Genomic DNA, 19,695 nt, shown 5'->3' on the forward strand with positions numbered 1-19,695 from the left:
GGAAGCTTTAAATCCTTCTAGTGTCTGAATATTTCAGCTTTTTATGGCGGTGTTTGAAGGTAACGATCCTGGCAGCGCGCTCCTTAAAGAGCTCATTAAATTGGCGCAGATAGTGTGGGCTCCTCGCTGCCAATCAGATCTCAGCTTTGATCATGGCGGCGATCAGATGCTCGTTAAGCTAATATTTCCAGGATGTTGCCGGAGGTCCCATTGTGTTTCCCAGCTTTGAGGGAAAGGGGGAAAGGGTTAACAGACATACAAATCCAAGGAAGGAGGTTTAATCCAAAGCTAACCGGTATATCACCAAGGCTACCTGAGACGTAGCCGGAATTGATCTCCTTCACGTTCTCCTTAATTACCAGTAATGCGAGTTACCTAATGTCTCGTCGTCCATCGACCTGGAAAAGCCAGAAACCGACGGGAAAACACCTATCGGGGACCACCAGCCAAAACGTACGCAGAGGGCTAGTATCTGCACAGCAGGATAAATCATCCCAAAAATCACAAGAATTGTCATTCCTACCGTGTCACACTCAGGCAATTGATTTTAGCTATAAAAAATACATTAAAAATAAAAACAAATATCAGCAAGTGTTCGACTTCCCCACAGCACTCCCGCAGGTAAGACAAGGCATTACACATGGTTCAGTTCTCATTGATGTGTCCTCCTGCGATCTGCTGTAATCTGCAAGGGAACCTGGCAGCAAGGGTTAAACTTCCTCACATCGCCCCCCGCAGGGAAAGCAAGGCATTACACAGTTCTCATTGATGGATCCTCTAGAGATCCTTTGCAATCTATGGGGAACCTGACAGTAAATGCTCATCTTCCCTGCAGCGCCCCCACGGGAATCAAGTCAAGTATTACACAGATCTCATTGATGGGTCCTGCAGAGAACTACAGTAATCTTCAGGGGAATCTGGAAGTAAGCGTTTAACTTCCCCACAGCTCCCCCGCAGGTAGAACAAAGCATTACACCGTTCTAATTTATGAGTCCTCCAGAGATCTGCAAGGGAACCTGGCAGCAAACATTTAACTCCTTCACCATGCCCTCCGCAGGGAATACAAGACATTACACAGTTCTCATTGATGGATCCTCTAGAGATCTTTTGCAATCTATGGGGAACCTGACAGTAAATGTCCATCTTCCCTGCAGCGCCCCCACGGGAAACAAGTCAAGTATTGCACAGTGCTCATTGATGGGTCCTCCAGAGAACTACAGTAATCTTCAGGGGAATCTGGAAGTAAGCGTTTAACTTCCTCACAGCTCCCCCGCAGGGACAACAAAGCATTACACCGTTCTCATTTATGGGTCCTCCAGAGATGTGCAATAATCTGCAGGGGAACCTGGCATCAAGTGTGCAACTTTCTTGCAGTGCAAATGAAGGATTATCCAGTTCTCATTGATGGGTCCTCCAGAGATTTTGTGTAGTCTATGGGGAAACAAGGCAGAAAGCGTGTAACTTGCGATCCCTTTAAGTAAGGAGACAGTTGAGATGTGTGATGAAGCCATGAAGTTATTGTATGGGAACAGCCGATGGACACCCTATTGTGGACTTAATTAAAGGGGTTGTCCCACTTGTATGACATATCAACAGAATCTATAAACGTTGTTGCACTCATACCCTAGTTGCATCCAGAGCTGTAATCTGAATTCTGCAGGCTGGAATGTATCTATAGCTCTTGTTGTGAGCTCCCACCATGCACTGCAGAAATTTGAATGCAGCTTTGGATGTGACTGGAGCATAAAGTCTAATTCCTTATTCTCTATAGTACTATTATTTTGTCATTTGCGGCACCACTTTTGGGGTTGCCCAGGATCCCTTTCCACGCCCGCGCTCTTGTAATGTGGGTTACCCAGGGCTGTCGCTTGCTCATTATTCCAGGTGGTTCGTCTATAAATATCAGGCACGCTCGGTAAACGTGCCTTTAAGGACGGCTCGCTTCATTGGGAAAGTAGGTTATGACGGTGGAGGAGGCCATTAGGAGGCAGCGTCATTATTTCTTTGTGATCCTGGGGGAGCCGTGACCTCTTATGTTTGCCACATCTTGGACCACAGAGGACGCTCCCCGTGGCCCCTCACTGATCATCCATGACCCATATTCCACCTACAGACACAAATCTATGAAGCGCGAGCCGGTGCCGGGCTGCAGACTATCGCTGGTCTCCACTTGTACAAGATAATCCAGAAAATCTGATAATCCGGCAGCGGTCAGGTGTCATGGATGCCGTAATGTGCGTTATATATCTATATTGGCGGTCTCTGTGATATCACATACCTGGGGGGCTCGGTTGTACAGATACATGGTGGATAAGTGGTACTGATAGGGGCTATGTCATTCATGGTGGGCTCTGTGGTATGGTACTGATGGGAGGACCTGTGGTATGGTACTGATGGGGGGCATGTGGTATGGTACTGATGGGGGGGACCTGTGGTATGGTACTGATGGGGGGGACCTGTGGTACGGTACTGATGGGGGACCTGTGGTATGGTACTGATGGGGGCTCTGTGGTATGGTACTGATGGGGGACCTGTGGTACGGTACTGATGGGGGACCTGTGGTATGGTACTGATGGGGGGGACCTGTGGTATGGTACTGATGGGAGGAACTGTGGTATGGTACTGATGGGAGGAACTGTGGTATGGTACTGATGGAGGGCTCTGTGGTATGGTACTGATGGGGGACCTGTGGTATGGTACTGATGGGGGACCTGTGGTATGGTACTGATGGGGGACCTGTGGTATGGTACTGATGGGAGGAACTGTGGTATGGTACTGATGGAGGGCTCTGTGGTATGGTACTGATGGGGGACCTGTGGTATGGTACTGATGGGAGGAACTGTGGTATGGTACTGATGGGGGGGGACCTGTGGTATGGTACTGATGGGGGACCTGTGGTATGGTACTGATGGAGGGCTCTGTGGTATGGTACTGATGGGGGACCTGTGGTATGGTACTGATGGGAGGAACTGTGGTATGGTACTGATGGGGGGGGACCTGTGGTATGGTACTGATGGGGGACCTGTGGTATGGTACTGATGGGGGACCTGTGGTATGGTACTGATGGGGGGCATGTGGTATGGTACTGATGGGAGGAACTGTGGTATGGTACTGATGGGGGAGGAACTGTGGTATGGTACTGATGGGGGACCTGTGGTATGGTACTGATGGGGGACCTGTGGTATGGTACTGATGGGGGGGACCTGTGGTATGGTACTGATGGGGGGCATGTGGTATGGTACTGATGGGGGGGACATGTGGTAGGGTACTGATGGGGGGCTCTGTGGTATGCTACTGATGGGGGACCTGTGGTATGGTACTGATGGGGGATCTGTGGTATGGTACTGATGGGGGACCTGTGGTATGGTACTGATGGGGGATCTGTGGTATGGTACTGATGGGGGACCTGTGGTATGGTACTGATGGGGGGCTCTGTGGTATGCTACTGATGGGGGACCTGTGGTATGGTACTGATGGGGGATCTGTGGTATGGTACTGATGGGGGACCTGTGGTATGGTACTGATGGGGGGCTCTCTGGTATGGAACTGATGGGGACCTGTGGTATGGTACTGATGGGGGACCTGTGGTATGGTACTGAGGGGGGGCATGTGGTATGGTACTGATGGGGGGCTCTGTGGTTTGCTACTGATGGGGGATCTGTGGTATGGTACTGATGGGGGACCTGTGGTATGGTACTGATGGGGGGCTCTCTGGTATGGAACTGATGGGGACCTGTGGTATGGTACTGATGGGGGACCTGTGGTATGGTACTGAGGGGGGGCATGTGGTATGGTACTGATGGACCTGTGGTATGGTACTGATGGGGGGACATGTGGTGTGGTACTGATGGGGGACCTGTGGTATGGTACTGATGGGGGACCTGTGGTACGGTACTGATGGGGGGGACATGTGGTATGGTACTGATGGGGGGGGACATGTGATATGGTACTGATGGGGGGCTCTGTGGTATGGTACTGATGGGGGACCTGTGGTATGGTACTGATGGGGGGGACATGTGGTATGGTACTGATGGGGGGCTCTGTGGTATGGTACTGATGGGCTCTGTGGTACGGTACTAATGGGAGGCTCTGTGGTATGGTACTGATGGGGGGACATGTGGTATGGTACTGATGGGGGGCTCTGTAGTATGGTACTGATGGGTGACCTGTGGTATGGTACTGATGGGGGACCTGTGGTATGGTACTAATGGGGGTAACTGTGGTATTGTTCTGATGGGGGACCTGTGGTATGATACTGATGGGGGGGACCTGTGGTATGGTACTGATTGGGGGCTCTGTGGTACGGTACTAATGGGAGGCTCTGTGGTATGGTACTGATGGGGGGACATGTGGTATGGTACTGATGGGGGACCTGTGGTATGGTACTGATGGGGGACCTGTGGTATGGTACTGATGGGGGTAACTGGTATGGTACTGATGGGGGACCTGTGGTATGATACTGATGGGGGGGCATGTGGTATTATACTGATAGGGGGCATTTGGTGTTATTCTGATGGGGGGACATGGGGTATTGTACTGATGGGGGGACATGTGGTATGATACTGATGGGGGACCTGTCGTATGGTACTGATTGGGGGGCATGTGGTATTATACTGATAGGGGGCATTTGGTGTTATACTGATGGGGGGACATGGGGTATTGTACTGATGGGACATGTGGTATGGTACTGATGGGGGTAACTGTGGTATCGTCTTGAACTATTACAGACTGACACATTGTGGCTCGGGAACTTCAAAATTTATGTTCACCCCGGGAAAAAAAGAAATCTTGTCTTCATTGCTCAAGTTAATGGGGTCCAATGTTCCAGTATGCGCCCCTCATCTCTGCTCATGCAGCGTTTATTAGTAATGTGGTAGGCGGTAGTGGTCTCGGAGGACCCTGAGGACCCAGACTGTGGGAACGTAGGAAGAAAATATTTGCCATGTCATCATTAGTGAGATGAAATTTTAAGATTGTGAAAGTTAATTTTCTTGTAATGTTTAATTCAGCCGATAATGAGCCGGCTCCGAGCCGCCAACTAATCCTAATTCTGTAATTGGGAGATCATTAAGGGCCATGAAATTCATGAGCAATTAGGAGACAAAGTCAGCGGCACAGGTGACTCGCTAGAAGACTCTAACTAAGAATCTTACCGCTGTCTCCATGTCTGTAGTACCAGATTAGATCACACCTACCATAGTGGATGGGTAGGGACTACTATGGGTACCCAAGTCAGAAGTCACCGAAATATGCCATACTGGCAACCTGTCGCTGGGGGGAGCTGTATAGGGGCTCATCTTTGTCACAAGTAGGTCACGTCCTCCAGTGAGATCTTTCGTTAGAAAATCACTACGTATTGTGAATGGCATCCTCCATTTATATTGTGTCTTTGTGTTGCATATTAAATGGATTTTGTTTCCTTTGGTGCTGAAGAGGTTAAAAACCCATTCTATGCTGGTTAGAAACTTGCAGCTCCATTTCACAGCTATTCCTGACCTGGTCATTTCCTCTCCCTATAAAATCTGACCAGACCTTCTGTTCCTCTCCAGTGAAAGTTGTACTTCCTAGCTCCTTGGAGTTGCTATGCTGAGTTGGAGATCATTGTTGCTGCAGGAGATTGTTGCGTGCTGTTTTTGGGTGTATGCTTTGCTTATTTACCCTTCCCTATATACTTCTCTACCTTTGGTGAGTGTTTTCTGTTTTAATTACTTTTATTATTGTTATTCCAGTTTGTCTTACTTGTTTATACCCTAGCATTTCTGTTGCATGCCTCTTGAAGGAGGGCACAGCTTAGGGTATAACAGGAGAACAGTAAGGCTGGTGGCCCAAACCTCCTCACCTTTAGAGATACTTTTGGGACCAAGGATGGTTAGGGTCCCAGCCCTAGGTAAAGTGCAGTGCCCCTCTTCCTATTTATGTACAGTCACAGCATGACAGTCTCCCAATAAAAATGATATCTGTTTTGTAGCGATCCGATGTGCCAGTCATAAGTATTTTGTTGTTGAAGAAAATCGGTCTGGAAGTGCACTGGGGGCGTGTCAGTGCACTTGAAAGAAGTAGTCTAAGTGCATTGACACCCCCCCAGACCTATTTGCATAGGACTTCTAAGCTAGATTTCTCTTGACTTGGCATTTCGGATATTTACAAAAAAAGTATCATTTTTTGTTAGGAACTGAGTGTCTATACAGCCACACCTCTCCTGCCAAATGAAAAATATAGGTTGATAGGTTCCCTTTAAGATGGTTGCAGATAGCCTGACTGCTTCTCCTGGCATCATAGAGCAGTAGGCCAGACTATGGGCCGTGCTGCCCAATTATTGCTGATCTGCACCTAACTTAGAACACATTCTAATCTATTAATGAAAACGTGATTATAATACAGAAAATGATTACATTGTTTCTGTTTATTCTATAATAAACAATTATAATGAAGCGCCACAAATAAATATGTTTACACGTATATGTCGCAGCACCGCACGGAAGCACGGGGAATTGTGCCAGCAACCGTAGCCACAGAGACTTATTACTAGACAGGATCTGATGCACTTCAACAAAATTATCCAGAAATACAAACAATGAGCAAGAAAAATAAACACCGTAATGAGAAAATAATGATCAGCGATGTCACAGAACCGCCAAACACTGCGCACAATACATACACGTCTAACCAAGAGTCCTCAGCAACTGGGGTGTGATTACAACCTCTAAAATGTCATATTCTTATAAATAGGAGCCGTATTATAGTAGATATATTCTTATACCTAGGGGCAGTATTATAGTAGTTATATTCTTATACATAGGAGCAGTATTATAGTAGTTATATTCTTGTACATAGGAGCAGTATTATAGTAGTTATATTCTTATAAATAGGAGCCGTATTATAGTAGTTATATTCTTGTACATAGGAGCAGTATTATAGTAGTTATATTCTTGTACATAGGGAACAGTATTATAGTAGTTAAATTCTTGTACATAGGAGCAGTATTATAGTAGTTATATTCTTGTACATAGGAGCAGTATTATAGTAGTTATATTCTTGTATATAGGAGCAGTATTATAGTAGTTATATTCTTGTACATAGGAGCAATATTATAGTAGTTATATTCTTGTATATAGGAGCAGTATTATAGTAGTTATATTCTTGTACATAGGAGCAATATTATAGTAGTTATATTCTTGTACATAGGAGCAGTATTATAGTAGTTATATTCTTGTACATAGGAGCAGTATTATAGTAGTTATATTCTTGTACATAGGAGCAGTATTATAGTAGTTATATTCTTGCACATAGGAGCAGTATTATAGTAGTTATATTCTTGTACATAGGGAACAGTATTATAGTAGTTAAATTCTTGTACATAGGAGCAGTATTATAGTAGTTATATTCTTGTACATAGGAGCAGTATTATAGTAGTTATATTCTTGTACATAGGAGCAATATTATAGTAGTTATATTCTTGTATATAGGGGCAGTATTATAGTAGTTATATTCTTGTACATAGGAGCAGTATTATAGTAGTTATATTCTTGCACATAGGAGCAGTATTATAGTAGTTATATTCTTGTACATAGGGAACAGTATTATAGTAGTTAAATTCTTGTACATAGGAGCAGTATTATAGTAGTTATATTCTTGCACATAGGAGCAGTATTATAGTAGTTATATTCTTGTACATAGGAGCAGTATTATAGTAGTTATATTCTTGTACATAGGAGCAATATTATAGTAGTTATATTCTTGTATATAGGGGCAGTATTATAGTAGTTATATTCTTGTACATAGGAGCAGTATTATAGTAGTTATATTCTTGTACATAGGAGCAGTATTATAGTAGTTATATTCTTGTACATAGGAGCAGTATTATAGTAGTTATATTCTTGTATATAGGGGCAGTATTATAGTAGTTATATTCTTGTACATAGGAGCAGTATTATAGTAGTTATATTCTTGCACATAGGAGCAGTATTATAGTAGTTATATTCTTGTACATAGGGAACAGTATTATAGTAGTTAAATTCTTGTACATAGGAGCAGTATTATAGTAGTTATATTCTTGTACATAGGAGCAGTATTATAGTAGTTATATTCTTGTACATAGGAGCAATATTATAGTAGTTATATTCTTGTATATAGGGGCAGTATTATAGTAGTTATATTCTTGTACATAGGAGCAGTATTATAGTAGTTATATTCTTGCACATAGGAGCACTATTATAGTAGTTATATTCTTGTACATAGGGAACAGTATTATAGTAGTTAAATTCTTGTACATAGGAGCAGTATTATAGTAGTTATATTCTTGCACATAGGAGCAGTATTATAGTAGTTATATTCTTGTACATAGGAGCAGTATTATAGTAGTTATATTCTTATACATAGGGGCAGTATTATAGTAGTTATATTCTTGTACATAGGGAGCAGTATTATAGTAGTTATATTCTTGTACATAGGGGGCAGTATTATAGTAGTTATATTCTTATACATAGGGGCAGTATTATAGTAGTTATATTCTTGTACATAGGGGGCAGTATTATAGTAGTTATATTCTTGTACATAGGGAACAGTATTATAGTAGTTAAATTCTTGTACATAGGAGCAGTATTATAGTAGTTATATTCTTGTACATAGGAGCAGTATTATAGTAGTTATATTCTTGTATATAGGGGCAGTATTATAGTAGTTATATTCTTGTACATAGGAGCAGTATTATAGTAGTTATATTCTTGCACATAGGAGCAGTATTATAGTAGTTATATTCTTGTACATAGGGAACAGTATTATAGTAGTTAAATTCTTGTACATAGGAGCAGTATTATAGTAGTTATATTCTTGCACATAGGAGCAGTATTATAGTAGTTATATTCTTGTACATAGGAGCAGTATTATAGTAGTTATATTCTTATACATAGGGGCAGTATTATAGTAGTTATATTCTTGTACATAGGGGGCAGTATTATAGTAGTTATATTCTTATACATAGGGGCAGTATTATAGTAGTTATATTCTTGTACATAGGGGCAGTATTATAGTAGTTATATTCTTGTACATAGGGAACAGTATTATAGTAGTTAAATTCTTGTACATAGGAGCAGTATTATAGTAGTTATATTCTTGCACATAGGAGCAGTATTATAGTAGTTATATTCTTGTACATAGGAGCAGTATTATAGTAGTTATATTCTTATACATAGGGGCAGTATTATAGTAGTTATATTCTTGTACATAGGGGGCAGTATTATAGTAGTTATATTCTTATACATAGGGGCAGTATTATAGTAGTTATATTCTTGTACATAGGGGCAGTATTATAGTAGTTATATTCTTGTACATAGGAGCAGTATTATAGTAGTTATATTCTAGTACATAGGGGGGAGTATTATAGTAGTTATATTCTTGTACATAGGAGCAGTATTATAGTAGTTATATTCTTGTACATAGGAGCAGTATTATAGTAGTTATATTCTTGCACATAGGAGCAGTATTATAGTAGTTATATTCTTGTATATAGGGGCAGTATTATAGTAGTTATATTCTTGTACATAGGAGCAGTATTATAGTAGTTATATTCTTGCACATAGGAGCAGTATTATAGTAGTTATATTCTTGTACATAGGAGCAGTATTATAGTAGTTATATTCTTGCACATAGGAGCAGTATTATAGTAGTTATATTCTTGTACATAGGAGCAGTATTATAGTAGTTATATTCTTATACATAGGGGCAGTATTATAGTAGTTATATTCTTGTACATAAGGGGCAGTATTATAGTAGTTATATTCTTATACATAGGGGCAGTATTATAGTAGTTATATTCTTGTACATAGGGGCAGTATTATAGTAGTTATATTCTTGTACATAGGAGCAGTATTATAGTAGTTATATTCTAGTACATAGGGGGGAGTATTATAGTAGTTATATTCTTGTACATAGGAGCAGTATTATAGTAGTTATATTCTTGTACATAGGAGCAGTATTATAGTAGTTATATTCTTGCACATAGGAGCAGTATTATAGTAGTTATATTCTTGTACATAGGGGCAGTATTATAGTAGTTATATTCTTGTACATAGGGGCAGTATTATAGTAGTTATATTCTTGTACATAGGGGCAGTATTATAGTAGTTATATTCTTGTACATAGGGGGCAGTATTATAGTAGTTATATTCTTGTACATAGGGGCAGTATTATAGTAGTTATATTCTTGTACATAGGAGCAGTATTATAGTAGTTATATTCTTGTACATAGGGGGCAGTATTATAGTAGTTATATTCTTGTACATAGGGGCAGTATTATAGTAGTTATATTCTTGTACATAGGGGCAGTATTATAGTAGTTATATTCTTGTACATAGGGGCAGTATTATAGTAGTTATATTCTTGTACATAGGAGCAGTATTATAGTAGTTATATTCTTGTACATAGGAGCAGTATTATAGTAGTTATATTCTTGTACATAGGAGCAGTATTATAGTAGTTATATTGTACATAGGAGCAGTATTATAGTAGTTATATTCTTGTACATAGGAGCAGTATTATAGTAGTTATATTCTTGTACATAGGAGCAGTATTATAGTAGTTATATTGTACATAGGAGCAGTATTATAGTAGTTATATTCTTGTACATAGGAGCAGTATTATAGTAGTTATATTCTTGTACATAGGAGCAGTATTATAGTAGTTATATTCTTGTACATAGGAGCAGTATTATAGCAGTTATATTCTTGTACATAGGAGCAGTATTATAGTAGTTATATTCTTGTACATAGGAGCAGTATTATAATAGTTATATTCTTGTACATAGGAGCAGTATTATAGTAGTTATATTCTTGTACATAGGAGCAGTATTATAGTAGTTATATTCTTGTACATAGGGGCAGTATTATAGTAGTTATATTTTTGTACATAGGAGCCGTATTATAGTAGTTATATTCTTGTACATATGAGCAGTATTATAGTAGTTATATTCTTGTACATAGGGGCAGTATTATAGTAGTTATATTCTTGTACATAGGAGCAGTATTATAGTAGTTATATTCTTGTACATAGGAGCAGTATTATAGAAGTTATATTGTACATAGGAGCAGTATTATAGTAGTTATATTCTTGTACATAGGAGCAGTATTATAGTAGTTATATTCTTGTACATAGGAGCAGTATTATAGTAGTTATATTCTTGTACATAGGAGCAGTATTATAGTAGTTATATTCTTGTACATAGGAGCAGTATTATAGCAGTTATATTCTTGTACATAGGAGCAGTATTATAGCAGTTATATTCTTGTACATAGGAGCAGTATTATAGTAGTTATATTCTTGTACATAGGAGCAGTATTATAATAGTTATATTCTTGTACATAGGAGCAGTATTATAGTAGTTATATTCTTGTACATAGGGGCAGTATTATAGTAGTTATATTTTTGTACATAGGAGCCGTATTATAGTAGTTATATTCTTGTACATACGAGCTGTATTATAGTAGTTATATTCTTGTACATACGAGCAGTGTTATAGTAGTTATATTCTTGTACATAGGGGCAGTGTTATAGTAGTTACAGTATATTCCTGTACATAGGAGCTGTATTATAGTAGTTATATTCTTGTACATAGGAGCAGTATTATAGTAGTTATATTCTTGTACATAGGGGCAGTATTATAGTAGTTATATTCTTGTACATAGGGGCAGTATTATAGTAGTTATATTCTTGTACATAGGAGCAGTATTATAGTAGTTATATTCTTGTACATAAGGGGCAGTATTATAGTAGTTATATTCTTGTACATAGGGGCAGTATTATAGTAGTTATATTCTTGTACATAGGAGCAGTATTATAGTAGTTATATTCTTGTACATAGGAGCAGTATTATAGTAGTTATATTCTTGTACATAGGAGCAGTATTACAGTAGTTATATTCTTGTACATAGGGGCAGTATTATAGTAGTTATATTCTTGTACATAGAGGCAGTGTTATAGTAGTTATATTCTCGTACATAGAGGCAGTATTATAGTAGTTATATTCTTGTACATAGGGGCAGTGTTATAGTAGTTATATTCTTGTACATAGGGGCAGTATTAATTACACTGGTCATCGCAATTTTTCTGGCAAATGGTTTTGAAACATATTTTAAGTCAATTTTGGCTGCTGATTACAAATATGAACTCCGTTTTTGGCTATTACATCAGGATTTCGAGATATTTTCAATGTTTGATGAAAATTACTCCTATCTAATGTTTTATGATAAAAACACATGATTTTCGATACTACATTGTATATTTTTAATCAAGGAATAGCAAAGCTTACAAAGTCTATGTACAGCAAATCTACTATATAATTGTCTAAGGGGTACTTCCGTCTGTTTGTCTGTCCCGGATATTTATTGGTCGCGGCCTCTGTCTGTCATGGAAATCGAAGTCGCTGATTGGTCGTGGCAAAACGCCCACGACCATTGCCACAACCAATCAGTGACGGCCATAGTCTGGCAGCTAAATGGCCGCTGCTTTACTGCCCTGCAGTCAGCGCTGAGCTCTAACACAGGGTTAATGCCAACGTTAACGGACCGCGGTGTAACGCAGTCCGTTAACGCAGCTATTAACCCTGTGTGACCAACTTTTTACTATTGATGCTGCGTATGCAGCATCAATAGTAAAAAGATCTAATGTTACAAATAATAATAATAATTAAAAAAAAGGTTATTCTCACCCTCCGACGTCGCCCGCTGTCCTCGGCAGTGCAAGCAGCAGGTTCCGGTGCCAAGGATGCTATGTGAGAAGAACCTGCCATGACTTCACGGTCATGTGACCGCGACGTCATCACAGGTCCTGCGCTCATACTAACCCTGGGACCGGAAGCTGCCGCGTGCACCGCACACAGGCGCCAGGACTTCAAGGGGCCTTCGGAAGGTGAGTAAATGTTTATTTTTTATTTTAACTCTTTTTTAACCACGCATGTAGTGCCCACATTGCTATATACTACATGGGCTGTGTTACATACTTCGTGGGCTCTGTTATATACTACATCTCTGTGCTATATACTATGTAGCTGGGCAATATACAACGTGACTGTCCAATATACTACGTGCTCTGTGTTATATACTACGTAGCTGTGCAATATACTATGTGGCTGTGTCGGTTCTGTTATATACTACGTCGACTGTGCAATATACTACGTGCCTCTACAATATACTACGTGGCTGTGCAATATACTACGTGGCTCTGCTATATACTACGTGGCTCTGCTATATACTACGTCGCTGACCAATATACTACATAGCTGTGCAATACACTACATGACTGTGTTATATACTACATAGCTTTGCAATATACTACGTGCCTGTGCAACATACTACGTGGCTATGTTATATACTACGTGGCTGACCAATACACTACGTAGCTGTGCAATACACTACGTGGCTATGTTATATACTATGTGGCTGTGTTACATTCTACGTAGCTCTGTTATATACTACGTAGCTATGTTATATACTACGTCAGTTGTGTTATATACTACGTCACTGTGAAATATAGTACGTAGCCTGTGCTATATACTGCCTACATATTCTAGAATACCCGATACGTTAGAATTGGGCCACCATCTAGTCAAATATACTTACAGAATTAAACTACAAAATATAAAGACACATATATATGGCACACAGATGAATGACACATGGCAGTTATTTGACATTTCTTTTCTGGGCTGATCTGTGATGTGCAGCTTCTGGGTTGTCTCTCATCAAGCTCCAGCAATAGTCAGCCATCATATGTGAGTCCCACCGGCCTGGATACCGTTCTTCCATTGTTTTAATGTCCTGATGAAAACGCTCCCCTTGTTCCTCGCTCACATCCCCAAGGTTCTCTGGAAGAAAGTCCACATTGTTGTGTAAATAGTGAATCTTGATGCTCATTCTACATCCGAGAATTCGCAGACTCATTAGTGGCTCTTCCACAATCTCTTCATAGTTGTCTGCTTTCTTATTCCCTAGAAAATTCTGCACCACATTACAAAATGCATTTCAAGCTCTTTCTTCTGTCTCATTCATTGATGTGATAACATTTGGGTCTCTCATAAGTGTTCTTATTAGAGGTCCATGAAATAATCCAGCCTTTTTCTTCTCTTCACTAAGACCAGGAAAAGTTGAACATATACAGTTAAAGCATTCTCCACTGTGATTGAGAGCTTTGACGAACTGCTTCATCAATCCAAGTTTTATGTGTAAGGGAGGAAAGACAATGTCCTTCCCATCCACTAGAGGATCATGGATGACATTCTTATCGCCAGACGCCAAACTCTGTCGCTGAGGCCATTCAGTTTTCACCCAATGCTCTGCTGTAGCTCTACTGTCCCAGTAGCACAGAAAACAAGGGTGTTATCATAACAAATGGGAATTATGCACGTTCAAAGAAAACAAAGATATTCTCACATTTATTGGGAGACTAAATGAAAACTAAATTTACCTTAGTGAACCGTATAAACCGGCACTTTTCATAAACTACTTATATTTATCATGGAATTCATGAAAATGGGCTGTATACCTGTAGAGCAAAAACGTGATGTGATAGAGAAATTCTAAGATCAGATTCGAATTCAGCACCCTCAAATTAGTCTACAACTGGTCTTAAAGTCCAGGCCAGAAATTTTTTTTTTTTGTAGACCAGTGTTATTGGTATTGTTGATAGCCAGTATATGGTTTCTGGAGTGTGACTAGGCATTGACCTGTCTTTCTCCTTTCTCTTCAGGACTGTCCCACGCAGTACAAGTAACGATGCCTGAACACAAGAAATCAGTCATGCTGTTCCAGTCGACCTTGTTGCGGTGCCATTACTCCACCACCTCGTCGAAGCCCGTCTTGGTCCAGTGGAAATACAAATCTTTTTGCCAGGACCGTACAGAGGAGGCTTTAGGCATCAGGAAAGCCCCCAGCAAGAGCAATATGGGGGGCAACCAGTATCTTGATTGTCCTGATGGCAGCAGGACGGTGCGACCAGTGGCCTCTAAACTGGGAGACAGCGTGACTCTGGGAGACTTTTACAAAGGAAGGACCGTCACCATTGTGAACGGTAAGTCGGTGTAGCGATGTCACCAAGGCTTAAAGTTGATGTCAACAAGTTATTTACCGAAAAATTGTGCCATTTGGCTCCTAGGTGAAGTCAAACAATACACCGGACACTTTACTAGGAGTCCTGTGTATTCTCCAGAGCAGTGATCCTTCTCTCTCTGCATACACAGGGACCTGTCGATCACCGTGAGGGGTCTTAAAGGGGAATGTTTACCTTTTACTATTTTTGTTAAAAGGATAGAAGCAAGAATGGAAAATACGACCTCCAGGACTCTAGGGACGGCTTTAGTTAAAATTGCATTGTGGACGGAGACTACGTCATGGTCAGACCCTAGATGAAAGCGGCGTGTCTTTTATTAGATTCCTCCGCCGCAGGATGTTATCATCGTCCTTGAGATTCACATTTGCAATTTTCTGTGTGTTTCATTGTATCCTTTTTGTATATATTGATTTCTGTAATAAATTGTAACCGTTTTCTCGTAAGTAACGTAATCGGTTCTAGCCTTGACGATCGCTGTCATCCGGCTGTAAAACGCAAAGGTCCGTGATCAGTGAAATATACTGAGATAACGACCTGCCTGACGCTGGCCACTGAGATGAATATTTAATTAATGCTCATTTTCCCTAGAAAATACACACGTGGTTAAAATTGTTGGTCCCCCTCGTTTAATGACAGAAAACCCACAATGGTCACAGAAATAACTCGAATCTGACAAAAATAATAATAAATAAAAGATCTATGAAAATGAACAAATGAAAGTCAGACATTGCTTTTCCACCATGCTCCCACAGAATTAAAACAAAAAAATATAACTCCTGAAATCGGCCTGGACAGAAATGATGGCACCCCTGAAAATACTGTGACAAATGGGACATGTTAAATCGCGGTGTGTCCACTAACGAGCATCACAGGTGTCCACAATCCTGGAATCAGTGCGTGGCCGGTATATAGGGCTACAGATCCTCACTGTGCTGTGTGGTGACATGGTGGGTATCACACTCAACATGCGTGGCCGCAGGAGGAACATTGATGACAAATCAAAGAGACGGATAATACGAATGGTAACAAAAGAAAAACTTCTAAACAGATTAAATGTGAACTTGAACCTCCAGGAACATCAGTGTCAGATCACACCATCCGTCGTTCATGGGAGACGACCAAGGAGGACACCATTGTTGAAAAAAAATCATAAAAAAGCCAGACTGGAGTTTGCCAAACTACATGTTGAAAAGCCACAAAGCTACTGGGAGAACGTCCTATGGACAGATGAGACAAAAATGGAACTTTTTGGCAGGCTCTATGTTCACAGACGGAAAAATGAAGCATATCAAGAAAAGAACACTGTCCCTACTGTGAAACATGGAGGAGGCTCTGTTATGTTATGGAGGCTGCTCTGCTACATCTGGCACAGGGTGTCTAGAATCTGTGCAGGGTACAATGAAATCTTAAGACTATCAAGGGATTCTAGAGAGAAATGTACTGCCCAGTGTCAGAAAGCTTGGTCTCAGTCGCAGGTCATGGGTCTTGTAACAGGATAATGACCCAAAACACACAGCTAAAAACACCCAAGAATGGCTAATAGGAAAACATTGGATTATTCTGAAGAGGCTTCTATGAGCCCTGACCTAAATCCTATTGAGCATCTTTGGAAAGAGCTGAAACAAAAGGCGACCTTCACACACGAGACAATGGAGCAGTTTGTTCTTGGATAGCGTCCAAAATACCTGTTGAGAGCAGCAGACGTCTCACTGACAGTTACAGGAATCGTCTGATTGCAGCGATTGCCTCAAAGGTTGTGCAACAAAATATTAAGTTAAGGAACCATCATTTCTGTCCAGGCCGATTTCATGAGTTTTATTTTTTTTTATTCTGTGGAAGCATGGTGGAAAACCAATGTCTGACTTTCATTTGTTCGTTTTCATAGATTTTTTTACCAACAATTTTGACCACGTGTGTAAGTTGCATCTTTTCTGGGGGGGGGGGGGGGGGGTTCTGTTTTTGGATTTTTTTTCTAATTTCGGACTTCCCCCTTTATCTCCGTAAAGCTGTGCAGTATGGGGCACAGTGGTGACATTACACATCGCGTGAGATTATTGTGTTGCTCCTTTGTCACACGTTATTGCAGCCATTACTCTTGCGAGCTCATGATCGTTATAATTTCCATTTTTCGGTTCAGTGATTCACTTCATTGTATTGGGATCGGTCATTAAAATGTAAAAGTTTTATGGATCCCGGGCAGAATGTAGGACGACTGCAGGCATTTCATTAATGCAGATATGGTTATTTCATATTCTCTTCTTTTTTTTTCTCTGTGCATTTTTTGATTTATATCAGATATTATGGAACTAAATCTTAATCCGTGTTTAATGAGTCGTTTTACAGCTTTTTCTTTAATCAAACTTTGGGTTTTAATTCCTCTCCATATCCAAGATCTCTGCTTGCGGTCAATCAATAGGAACAAATTCATAAGTCTGTTTGATAGAAAAAGAAAAAATATCATCAAACTATCGCCCAATAGTAATGTCCAGATATATATTCTGAAGGCAGATACCTGGCACATTACCCAGACCTTTATACTCATAGGCGCCTTCATGCAATTTTGTAGTATTAAAAAAAACAATAATTTATGAAAGTAAAATTCTGAGTCTGAGACTTAAAAATTAAAAGGTAAGATTGGGCACAGACCGTCACATATTCTCAAGAAATTAACAGATCAAAGACCTCCATGGTCATGGTGCAGGATAAAATGTTTGCCCTTTATTACAAAAAATAAGTGTCCCTCCCCTTTTATTGGGACTATTGAACATAACATATGCTCTCTCTCATTGGGGATAACACAAAGAAAAGGGAGTATAGTCCCCTCCTGGAGCAATGGTTGATAAGATGAAGAGGGGTTCCTGTATCTTCCCTCCTCCCTGGAGTCACTATATAGAGAGGGACAGATCACAGTAATTGGCTCTTTTTGGTTAGAGGGCTGATAGCATAGGGAAAAGTTCCAGTGTTCCCTCTCGGAGCCAATGGAGGCTACAGAGGGGAGAGATGACAGGCTACATTTGGTAAGATAGGTGACAACATGAAGAAAAGTTCCTGTATCTTCCCTTTTCCCTGTGGTCACTATTTAGAGGGACAGATCACAGTAAATAGCTCATCTTGGTTAGAGGGGTGATAACATAGAGAAAAGTTCCAGTGTTCCCTCTCAGAGCCCCTGGAGGCTATAGAGGGGAGAGTTGACAGGCTACATGTGATAAGGTAGGTGACAACATGGAGATAGGTTCCTGTATCGCACCTGTGATCACTGCAGTCTGTACAGGTGGAGAGGTGACAGCAAGATGCTGAGATTAGAAAGGTTTGGTAACATGAAGAAAAGTTCCTGCCCCCTACTGCCTCCACTGTTATCACTGGAGACCTTTCAAAGAGAGATGACAGTAACCGGCTGTGAATGGAGAGAAGGATAATAACCTGAAGAAAAGCCTCTCCCCCCGATCATTGTGGAGGCTGTACCACAGGGGACATGACAGTGACAGACTAATGGTAAGAGGGGTGATTACATGAAGAAAAGTTCCTGACCGCTTTACTAAGCAAGATGACAGTAACAGGATGAGATTGGAAAGAGGGTGATAACACGAAGAAAAGCTTTCCCCCCGATCATTGTGGAGGCTGCACCAGAGGGGTGATTACATGAAGAAAGTTCCTGACCGCTTTACAAAGCAAGGTGACAGTAACAGGATGAGATTGGAAAGAGGGTGATAACACGAAGAAAAGCTTTTTCCCCCATATCATTGTGGAGGCTGTACCAGAGGGGACATGACAGTAACAGACTAATGGTAAGAGGGGTGATTACATGAAGAAAAGTTCCTGACCACTTTACTAAGCAAGATGACAGTAACAGGATGAGATTGGAAAGAGGGTGATAACACGAAGAAAAGCTTTCCCCCCGATCATTGTGGAGGCTGCACCAGAGGGGTGATTACATGAAGAAAAGTTCCTGACCGCTTTACAAAGCAAGATAACAGTAACAGGATGAGATTGGAAAGAGGGTGATCACAAGAAAAATTTACATATGTCCATTCCCTGAGGCTGTGCGAGGAGGAGGATGACTGTAACTGGCTGTATTTGGTGACGGGTGATAACAGGAAGAAAAGTTCCTGAATCCTGTTCTTTGGTCGCTGGACGCTGTGATCTTACAAAGGATCAGTCCAGTCATTGATAGCAAAATGAAACGTTAAAATAAAGTGAAGAATTGAAATACAAAGTAGTTTTGTAAAGTTGAAGGACTTTTTATTATAGAATTTATTTACGAGCGGCGAGCCTCTTTATCCTGTGTAGCAGTGATGTGCTCTCTCTCTCTTTGCCTGTCATAACTTTGCTGGTCTTTGTCATTGGTTCTAGATGCGGATCTCGAGTTTGGCACTGTGCAGTGGGGAGACAGCGGCCTCTACTATTGCCTTGTGGCTGTCTCTGATGATTTGGAAGGAAAAAATGAGGATCGTGTAGAGGTCCTTGTAATGGGTGAGTACTACAATCCGATGCTTATATACACAGGAGCAGCTATGACTTATAGTGGAGAATACACCTATAGGGACACAGCGGAGTTACATGGTAAAGCTGTGGCTGCTTATGACCACCACTAGAGGGAGC

At 40.8% G+C, this 19,695-nt stretch overlaps 1 protein-coding gene across 4 annotated transcripts in view; it reads left to right on the forward strand.

Annotated features, from left to right (window-relative positions):
• The window catches only part of ILDR2 (immunoglobulin like domain containing receptor 2), a 194,060-nt gene that overhangs the window by 90,990 nt on the left and 83,375 nt on the right, over positions 1 to 19,695 (forward strand). For all 4 annotated transcript variants that reach the window (XM_077293758.1, XM_077293756.1, XM_077293755.1 and 1 more), the window contains exons 2-3: positions 14,737 to 15,057; positions 19,447 to 19,566. In XM_077293758.1, coding sequence (XP_077149873.1) covers positions 14,737 to 15,057; positions 19,447 to 19,566 — 441 coding nt within the window. The remainder of the gene's footprint in view (positions 1 to 14,736; positions 15,058 to 19,446; positions 19,567 to 19,695) is intronic.

Source organism: Ranitomeya variabilis, chromosome 3 (assembly GCF_051348905.1).
Source record: "Ranitomeya variabilis isolate aRanVar5 chromosome 3, aRanVar5.hap1, whole genome shotgun sequence".
Taxonomy (NCBI): Eukaryota; Metazoa; Chordata; class Amphibia; order Anura; family Dendrobatidae; genus Ranitomeya; species Ranitomeya variabilis.